We start from the raw sequence: 10,057 nt of genomic DNA, 5'->3' as shown, positions 1-10,057 counted from the left end.
ATATGTACATGTATGATATATATTAATATAGTGTCGATAACGAGTGCATTACACCTGTGCGTTTAGTCGCTAAGCGTCTTTGTCCGCATAATTTCAGCAGTATAATTGGTTAGGCTAGTTTTGTTTCCCAGTTGATAGTCGAACAGCACCTCTATCAGTTACTGCCAAATATCGTGCACAACATATCCGCCGATTTCAATACATACTATGCTTTTGCGCCATACATAGTCTCGTAAAGGCGAGATTGTGATAGGCCGCCACAATCTGTTCCCACACAGCAAGCTTAGATGACAACATGCAGACTTGTTAAAATGTGCCAGCCGGTTTTCTAACTCATCTTATGCCTACCTCCCACGCCTACCTATCGGTGCTCAGGCTTTTTCCCATGCGCTCGGCACCAAAGGGCAAATTATGCCCGGCTACAATTGGTCTCGCGACAAACGCTTACCGTTCTTCCCGAAGATCGACAGTAAGGGGTGCATCCCCAACGACCAACCTAGCAGATAGTGTCCATAGTAGTTATATCTGACAAGCTGGTGCTCATAGTATTTATATCTGAGATGCTAATTCCCATCGGAAGGTATCAATAGTACCAAATACATGTGTATGCAGAAGACTGAAAGGTTTAGTGATTGTAGCACTGATTTTGACTACGCTTCACGCGGATGGGAACTTGGCAACGCCTCCTGCTTGACGTACACTTATTGATATTTTTAAAGTAAAATGAGAAACACATTGAGCGTAAAACGACTATTGTAGCACTGCATTGGATTGTCAATCATTCGGCGTAGAGTCCATATGTACTATCGGTTGTAGAAATCGCAATTCTGTCGCAAGTTAATCGTGCGTATACATCAGATAGCCTAGAATTGCGCCTTGAAGTTATAGATGTGCGCAGCTCCTTACTGGTCTAGCGGGGACATTGCCTTCATGCATCTGATAGCACTTCTGGTACAGTTCGAAGTGTCATAGTCAAACCTTTTATATTGTCTGCAGATACACGCTTTCTTCTTTGCCTTCATATTCTGCAATACAAAGTACTGTCTGTCGACGACGTCCCAGTTATGTGAAGATCCAATCCTGGTTGGCCACTTCTTCATGCTTACTGCAACTAGCTTTTAACATTAATTCTAATCGACAAATCGCGACTGTAATGAAATACGGGAAGAGAAGGAATACGATACTGAAAACTGAGCTATGCATCGTTCCGGTGCTGGTCCAGCATATGTTGTGCACTCGTGTAGGAGTGTCATGCATGTAGTGGAGAAGGATAGAGCCATTCATACTACACCTGCTGAGAAGCCGGGTGACGAATGTGCCTCTGTTGAGCTCTGGTACGGCGTGTTATACTAAATCAGCGTGCGCGAGCACGAAAGGATGATTAGTTTTGGCTATAAACGAGCACAGAGTTAAGCTATATGTATGATCGGTCTAAAAATTAAGGTTAGCTGGTTTGGTATATCTATGATGCGCGTCAGAGCTTAAACAGAGGTACGAACACTGGTGTTACATATGAATTACAACCAGTAAGTACTCTGGCAGAAGGCTCAACGTAGTACGGCTTCATAAGATACATCTCTGAGGTAATGCGCAACGCTCAGCAGCAAGAATTTGATAACATCATTTGATACAAGCAAAAATAATACAACCAAGTATACAGCTTCAAGAAATTCCCACGTCGATCTCGTAGTTCTCCTTGGTTTAGATTCTTTATTCTTAATACATTCGTAGCTATGAGATGCATCTGGCAGCCTGGCAGGGCTGTATACAGTTGTGCACACGGTCACAATCTTGCGCAAACAACACAAGCGAGACGAAAGCCGGTAGTTGTCGGCAAACCAGCGGCGGTAGCCGGTAATAGTCATATGAAGGTTGCCACTTTTCAGCCTTCAGGTGTTATGTTGTGTTGTGACGAGTGTGATGCCAGTCATGCCACTGTTTACATTTGCAACAAGCGGACTTGCTAAACCTATCCAATCTTCGCGGCAAGTGACCAACGATAGCATTGGCAAGTGTTTAACCGTGTCAATAGGTTTTGAGTTTTGACACCTGTCGACTGCTGATCTGTGGCATTCCGCATAAAGTGTCGTACTTTTTATTCTGCAAAAAAAGTTGCGGTTGATGTATCCGAATTCCGAGGCGGGTTTGCGCGGATTCGCACACAAGCTATAAGCGATGATGTATATGTTTACTACACTACTATTCAGATAGTTCATATACTACGGAAACGATAGATCTCGGGTAATCTTGGTAGACGCACTTATTACACTCGCGCATTGCACGTTGAAGTTTTTAAGGAGGACAGACCATCATGAATCAATCCGTAAAACTAGATCAGAACGACGATCTGCTGTGCACTTTGAACGAGAGCCTCAAAGAACACAACGTACCCGGGCTGAGTATCGGTATTATTGATCCAGCATGTATGTCTGATAATAGGATTGGCGATGAAAAAATTCCTAGTTGCGTATATACCGTGAGTGCCGGTCACAGCAAGAAAGCGGATACTGGCGATGAGAAGAATGTGTGTATGAACGAGGACACATGGATGCAACATGCGTCGCTCAGCAAGACTATCGCGGCTGCTTTCAGTATAGAGTACTTTTCGAAGTTAGATATCCCTTTGACTACACCGGTGAACGAGCTATTTGATAAGTAAGTTTGTGCTGAGGAATTGCTTTGCTTGTGAATCACACAACGCAACTAGGGAGAGTATACATATCAAAGGCTAGAATAGTCAGAATACCCAGAAGCACACTAAATCGTGCAATAACTCATATATTCATACACAGCTGAGGGAGATTGACTCATAGCCACTGCCAAGCCTGTGACTCTTGAATTCTGCGTTCCTGTTAATATTTGTGATACATTTGACAGGTGTGATAGCGTGAAATAGTTCATATATGTTGCTGATCCAATCATGATTGAACTTACAATATCTGTTTACACCACCAAAGAGGCACAGTGCACATCACATAACACTTACGGTGATCAAAAAGGATTCACTACACTCAACTCAGAAGCATACGTCACACACGCATTGGTGTAAATCTCAACGCTCACTAGTTGAGGATGATAGCCTACCTATCATTGACAGCTGAGAGTGTGGGGGGGGGGTGGGTAAACGGCGTAGGAATTCAGATAGACAAAACGTCCACATAACTTTAGCAAGCATGCACATTTACATTAGTGGACGCGAAACGATGTGCATACTAACTACCAAAACACTACACTACAGATTAGGTTCTGAGGGAAACTGCAGCGGCTACCGCCTGAAGTCAGGAACAGACCTGCCCACGGAATGGGCCGAAAAGGTGACTCTTGCGATGTTAATCAACCACACAGCCCTGGGCATGCACTACGTGTATGGTATTCCTCCAAGCCGCGAGGGGGGTATGCCCGCAGGTAAGAGTGGGTGGGGATCTGAGTCGGCAAGTAAGGGCAGTTCAACATAGCACTGTTATATCGAGCTACTACAACATAATACAGTACGCCAATAGTACACTATTGCGCAGACTAACCACGCTTTCATAGACGCAAACTGCAGATGGAAACGAAACACTCAGATTTCTCCATTCGCAGAAGGCCATTCTGAACCAGACCCGAGGCTCCATATTATGTCAGGCATACATACGCCAACCTTTTTGTACCTGGAGATTCTTACATATCCCATCATATCCCTTCTTGTCGCGCACAGTTCTGGATCTTCTGACCGGGGTGTACCATGATGACTACGGCTATGCAGACATGCCTGTGGACCGCGAACCTGGAACCCAGTTCAAGTACGTGAGGTCAAACGATCAGGGTTTGGTTTTTTCTGTGTGTACAACATCGTTTTTGCACGTAGGAACGACTACTAGTATCATAAGCCGGTTACAGCAGGGTACTCAGTGGCCCGTGGTGTATGCATGAACTTTGTGTTACCCATAAACACCCGTGCAGCATGGTCCTCATTCCGTCTGTACAGCTGCTACCTTATTGCAATCGACATTTGAGACTACCACCCTCCTATGCCCATCTTTGCCAATACCTTGAGTTATCTCTAAATATGACTGCCGGGCGTGGTCCGTCTACCTGAGCACAGCTCTGCATAGACCCGTGAGACCTACTATTGACCCCCCTCCACCCCCAATTTTCCACAACACTGTACAGGTACTCTGGTGGGGGTTTCCTCGTACTACAGCACCTCCTGGAACTGAGAGAGAAGAAACCCATTGAAGTTATACTACGGCCTTTCCTGGATGCCTGTGGGATGCCTGCTAGCACCTTCTCATTCGATCAGGTCGCACTCGGCGGAAACGCTCACAAATGCGCCAGTGGCTATCTCGAGGATGGAAGTATGGTATGTACCTACTTACAACTAGTGTGAATTGATAGCTCGTATGTGTAATACATCTGATTTGTGAAAATGGGGAGCTTGTTGGTGAACCGTATCTCATTGATGTACGTGAATAGCACCAGTGTATATGAGACCTTCAGCCAATGAACTTGTCCTCGCAAATACACATACAGCCCCAGCCATAGCATTGAATTAGTTGAACATGGTTGAAGTTATTTTGTCGCCTCTGTAGCCCGGTACTACTACAGAACCTGAAACGCGTACAAACAGGTATTTGTTACATACGTGACATGATCTTCGCTATTGCTCAACTAGCACGCCTCGCCATTGCTTAAGACCGTAAGTGTTGATTATATCAGGTACAAGACTCCCGTCTGATGTTTCCACCACTTGCCGCCGGTGGCCACGGCACCGCAGTTGCCATGGCAACCTTCTTGTTTCATTTGGGAACTGCGTATAAACTGCCAGCGGGTGAGAAGTCCGGCGCAATTTCGCACGCGACGGCTGTGCTTATGATCGATACAGGGCGGCCAGGTAGGGGCAGCCCCACAGTGTTGCTATATACACACCATTTGTTTGTGCAATATGTGCCCACGTGTACATACATCATTGCTACACCAATGCTTGTGCTCGTCTCCTTGCACACTCGCGCAATCAAGCCCGCTGGCACCTGTACACGCCTCCTGACAGCTCCACCTCATACGCCTTGACCCAATACCCGCAGGGGACAACCCGAGTGCAATCCAGCAACAGTGTTTTGAGTTCATGAGGTCGAACATGGGATTGGGAGTGTTTGTGCTGTCCGCTGGACCGAACACCTTCCTGCTGCATCAGGCAGCGAACGACGGTTTTCGTGGGCTGTACTTGGTATGTTAGCATGCAGCTCAGGGCTGCTGCTGTGCATCTAAGAACAGGCAGACTATGTGAAATATCACAGACACGCGCCAGAATGGTTTATATGAGTGCCAGTGGTACTACCGCTTAGTCACTTGCAAACGGCAAATATACACACTGCCGCAAACATGCACTGGAATCATGTCCGTATTTGCAGGCTGTGAGTGTGCCTAGACTCTGCCGCAAACGCGTACTAGAATCAGGGACCCCTGTGCTTCTGTGTGTGTTATCTGCCCACTCACACGTAGACGGTCCTTTGTGATATAAGGTTTCTGATATCGTTCAACTTACTTGAAACGTAAACGGATTTGTCTTCAGCGTTTACAAGTGTGCACTACTTACAGAGTCTGGGCTGACTTGCCTCTCAACTCACCGTGTTTACTGTGTAGCATATGCGCCAGATGGTGGGCTGTCCAAATTGGAATGGCTGTCGATCATGACTGCCTGTTAAATTGATACAGAATTGCGCACGAATATGTACATTGTATATGGGTTAAAAAGGCAAACCAAATCATTCGTCACTACCTGGTGTTATAGAAAGAGGTGTCGTTTGGAGCTTACAGGTTGTCCTTGCTTTAAGTTTGCAATACTCTACCTTTATTTCTTTTACAAACACGACAATCTCGTGCACGTGCTTGAGCGTGTTTAGTTTGTTGTAAATCGTAAGTGGGAATGTATGTCAATTTTCATCCCGTTATATCCGTATGTACATACAATTGGCCACGATCCAAGTGATCACATCTTGCAATGTGTGTGTGATGGCGAGTCAGTCTTTACTAAAATACAACTCATGTACAGTTGTAATAACTTTATGTGAAACCCTTTTTACTCTCTGTGTGTGCACGCGTAGGTATGTGTGGATGGACCTGACGCACTTCAGGGCCCGCGGGGAGCTGTCATTCTGTCCAACGGAAACAACAACGCAATGTTCCTCAACTGCGCAGTGGCCAAGGCCGTACTGAAGACAATGAAGTTTCAGGGTAAGCCACCTACACACATCTACCTAATACATCTACCTACATAAGTGTAGATGCCAAACGACACATGCACGTGCGTTGGCCACCACTTCAGTGTGATTTGTCCGACATTGATTTATCGTTTGGTGCATTGCGCGAATATTCTGAACAGGTCTCCCGTGTTTGTGAAAGCAACTTATACTTATAGGCTTGCGCTTTATACCTTGGGTCCTTTCTTATAATGAGTAACCAATTATATATCCCTTCAGGCATGGATTGGAGTCTTGTGGACGGTAAGGACTTCTCATCGAAGGGCATTGCACAAGAACAAATCGTGAACTTAGGACTGCGCGAATTGGTTCTCGCTGCTTTCCAATAAACTTTTAAATGACAACAGAAATACACTGACGGATACAGACAATTGAAATTCTCAAGTGATAGCTTCATTTTCAGATTCGGTAAGCTATGTATATATTGCACATATAATTTCAATGGTATCGAGTATCGTTACTAAAAGCAGCGGTGTCAATGTCAAAACGACAGGCGCCTATATCGCGCTGTAACGTATGCAAGGGGTCTCAAACAGTCGCCCTTGCTTTTTGGCATGCAGTTAGCTTGCGACTTGTAAAGTAATAGCACCATATCTCTAATCCTTTTTTATAGTATATTTGGCAGTATAGCCATATGCGACTAGCGTGAATACAATTCTGTAGATAACGTCTCTGAATTGAACAAGACGATACATCGCATTTCTGAATCAAAATCCCACACCGCATCAGTTAACTTCATACTACACATCATGCTGTCGTCGAGCTCTGTTTCACCACTGGCCGTAGTATTGCAAACGGTGAATTGGTTAACCCCTTTGGCATGATCGGTTGGCCGTTGATACCAACCACTTTGCTTCGCCCAGCGTCTATCGGCGTTGTTGTCTCGCCCATACTACCCCTGGCCGAGGCATGTGCAGTGGGTGTCGAAAGAGTCACAGTATCTGCCTGAGAATGTGGGTTGCCAGCCATAGATATGTTCTGTGGTGTATATAACTTCGCTGCCATATCCCGCAGACCAGACGGGACAGTGCGGCGCTGGACTCTGCGGTTTGCCACCGCAACTCCCGACACTCGTACGTCACCCGTGGACCTGTTCTTGAGGAGACTTGCGCCCATACGACCACTCTTGCCAGTCCAACCCGAGACGCCCGTTGCAGCTTGCACCTGGTGCGATGACTGTGGCTGTGGCTGTGGCTGTGGCTGTGTTGGTGTACTTCTGAAACCCTCGTTGTCATACAGGCCTATCCCTGCGCCGGGCCCGTGCTCTCTGCATAGTTTGCAGATCCAGTCTTCAAACTCTGAAGGCGGTGTGGTTAGCGGCGGGTTGCAGCACGCCATGTGCGTGCCTGTATCGCAGCACTCGCACAGCAGCATACCTCTCTCTTCCATAGACCCGCACTTGGTACACCTCTTACAGAAGTTACAGTACCATGGCGCTGTGCTGCGGTACAGATTGTCCACCAGCTGTCCACTGAAGTCGTAACACGCGCCGTGTCCGGCATTCTTGCACGACGGGGTGGCGCACACGAATAAATACTCCATGCCACCTTCGACGTGTGAGTTATCTGGATCGCCACACAAAGTGCACTTGGGTGTCGCATCCTTTACGGGTAACGTTTGCATCTCCAACTCGGCATTGGCTTCAGACTCGGAGACCTCACTACCACCCCCGGAAGTAAACTCGGCCTCGGGTTCGCTTCCTGGTTCTAGTTCACTGCTGCTACTGGCCCCCATACCACCCGTCTGCGTCACTCCATCCCCAGCCCTATCACTTGCAGCCCCTTCCGCCCCCTTGCGCTTTCTGTGTGCAGCCACAAACGCGTCAATCGCAAGCAACTCGTGGTTTGGTGCGGCTTCCATGGGTTCATCCATTCTCGCCCGTTTCTTAGACCCCCGCGCCTGTCTGTTGGTCTCTGAGCTCGCTGCGCCTGTTTGGTTCGGTTGTCCAATCGACTTGCGCTTCATAGCCTGCGCCCCCTCTACCGGTCCTTTCCATCTGTCCAGTTCTTTGGACCTGGGTGCCGTGCTGCGGTCTGGTTTCGCCCTAGATTCACCACCAACTCGCTTGCCATTCGGCTTGTACTGATACTCGGCAGCACGCGCCCGCTTGCCCCTGCTATCGGCCGTACCTCTCGAACTACCACCGTCTGTACGCAGACTGGCGTCTTTCTTCATGGACGGCTTTCTGTGACCGACATATTTACGTTCTCCGTGTGACCTGCCTTTCTTCATGCCTGTCTGAAGGTCCGGCATCTTACCAGGTCCTCTAGCTCTCCGCTGTAGGCCACCTCTGCGCTGTTCTTGCGCATCCCTCACTCCCCTGGCGCTCCCGTGCTGCCAAGTACCATACTTTGTATACCGTCTTTTCTGGTCCTTCACGTCGAAAAGGGCATCACTTCTTTGTCGGGTCCTTCGCGCTTTACTTCTGTTGTCAGTTGATACATCTCTCTCATGCACTGTGTGCTGGCTTCCATCTCCGTCTCCGCCATTCCAAGTCGCCGCCTGGTTGTTGGCCGTGTAGTATTGGACTATGTCGGTCTTCTCGCTCAATCGAGAGCTCACAGACATATTCTCGTGCTTCGTATGTGAGATTGGTGTACCGCCATTCCGCACAAGCCGACTGGCTTCGTTTGCCTCCTTCGCTTCTCGGGCGGCTGCTAACCTCGATTCCTCGGGCACAGTAGGACATACCAAGCAGTGCACCTTCCAATCAGACGCCTGCGACAAATAGTTGACAACGGCAAACCTCAGTACAGTGCAACAGGAGTTATCACACCAGATATAGCGAGATTTTAGAAGCATGGTCGGTTTTGGCTGGCAGAGCAGATATATCCACATTCCAGATGGTTCAACGAATGCATATGCTATGAGACACATCATGAACAAGCGTGTATGTAGGCCGAAATATGTAACTTACAACGGAGAAAGTGAATCGAATGCATACGATATGAGACACATCATGAACAAGCGTGTCTCTGCACCGAATTATGGAACTTACAACAGAGATATTGAATCGAATGCATATGATACGAGACACATCATGAACAAGCGTGTCTGTGCACCGAATTATGGAACTTACAACAGAGATAGTGAATCGAATGCATATGATATGAGACACATCATGAACAAGCGTGTATGTAGGAAGAATTATGGAACTTACAACGGAGATAGTGAATCGAATGCATATGATTTGAGACACAACATGAACAAGCATGTATGTGCACCGAATTATGGAACCTACAAAGCACCCATCGCCGCAGTACATTCGTTGTAAACAAGGGCAGGCCTCTATGGCTTCGCGGAATCGACAATAATCGCAGGTTTGCGGAGACGTTCCTTTTTCTCGTGCCTCTATCACTTCCCGTACCAACAATGCAGATCGTTGCTCCGCCGGTACAGTAGAACACAGCCACCGATGCTCCTTCCAGTCCGATTGCTAAGAATTTGCGGAGAGATTAATAAAAGTCAGAAGACAAAAACTTCTGCAATACAAATTGATAGAATTCAGACAAGGGCGCGATTGGGCTACTTGTGTACGCTGTAGCAGTGAAAACCCTTCAGCTTGTGGGATTTTCCGTATATGTATATCTGAAGTTAAAGAGACCCGTACCGATCCGTATACACGCAAATATATTTGATACATGTATATACAGAAATATACATACATGAAATGTATATACGTATGCACACATATATGCACACATACATACATACACGCACACATATACACACACATATATATATATACACAGACGCAGACCCAGACACAGACACAGACACATACACAGACACAGACACAGACACACATACATACACAC

The 10,057-nt window shown here is 47.0% G+C and overlaps 2 protein-coding genes across 2 annotated transcripts; one reads left to right on the top strand and one right to left on the bottom strand.

Moving 5' to 3' along the window:
- Positions 1-2,210: 2,210 nt before the first annotated feature.
- Positions 2,211-6,586, top strand: SARC_09159 (beta-lactamase). Its single transcript, XM_014296840.1, has 8 exons — positions 2,211-2,655; positions 3,239-3,405; positions 3,698-3,782; positions 4,153-4,342; positions 4,699-4,873; positions 5,064-5,206; positions 6,084-6,213; positions 6,459-6,586. Exons 1-8 carry the CDS (start codon positions 2,312-2,314, stop codon positions 6,566-6,568), a joined length of 1,344 nt encoding a protein of 447 aa, XP_014152315.1. The 5' UTR covers positions 2,211-2,311; the 3' UTR covers positions 6,569-6,586.
- A 255-nt stretch (positions 6,587-6,841) lies between these two features.
- SARC_09158 (hypothetical protein) lies at positions 6,842-9,041 on the bottom strand (the record flags this gene model as incomplete). The annotated part of the gene is made up of 1 exon (XM_014296839.1): positions 6,842-9,041. The coding sequence occupies one exon, from the start codon at positions 9,039-9,041 to the stop codon at positions 6,987-6,989; it is 2,055 nt and encodes a 684-aa protein (XP_014152314.1). The 3' UTR covers positions 6,842-6,986.
- Positions 9,042-10,057: the final 1,016 nt, after the last annotated feature.

Source organism: Sphaeroforma arctica, assembly GCF_001186125.1.
Source record: "Sphaeroforma arctica JP610 unplaced genomic scaffold supercont1.898, whole genome shotgun sequence".
NCBI classification, from domain to species: Eukaryota; class Ichthyosporea; order Ichthyophonida; genus Sphaeroforma; species Sphaeroforma arctica.
Note: the sequence above shows the minus strand (reverse complement) of the source record. Positions and strands in the feature narration are given on the sequence as shown.

What these genes read in the sequence shown, in the direction of transcription:
- SARC_09159 (XM_014296840.1), top strand. Translation starts at nt 2,312, where the DNA reads ATGAATCAATCCGTAAAACTAGATCAGAACGACGATCTGCTGTGCACT. An exon ending in CGAGGGGGGTATGCCCGCAG is followed by an intron (nt 3,406 to 3,697) that starts GTAAGAGTGGGT and finishes TGTCGCGCACAG; the next exon opens with TTCTGGATCTTCTGACCGGG. An exon ending in GTTTTCGTGGGCTGTACTTG is followed by an intron (nt 5,207 to 6,083) that starts GTATGTTAGCAT and finishes GTGCACGCGTAG; the next exon opens with GTATGTGTGGATGGACCTGA.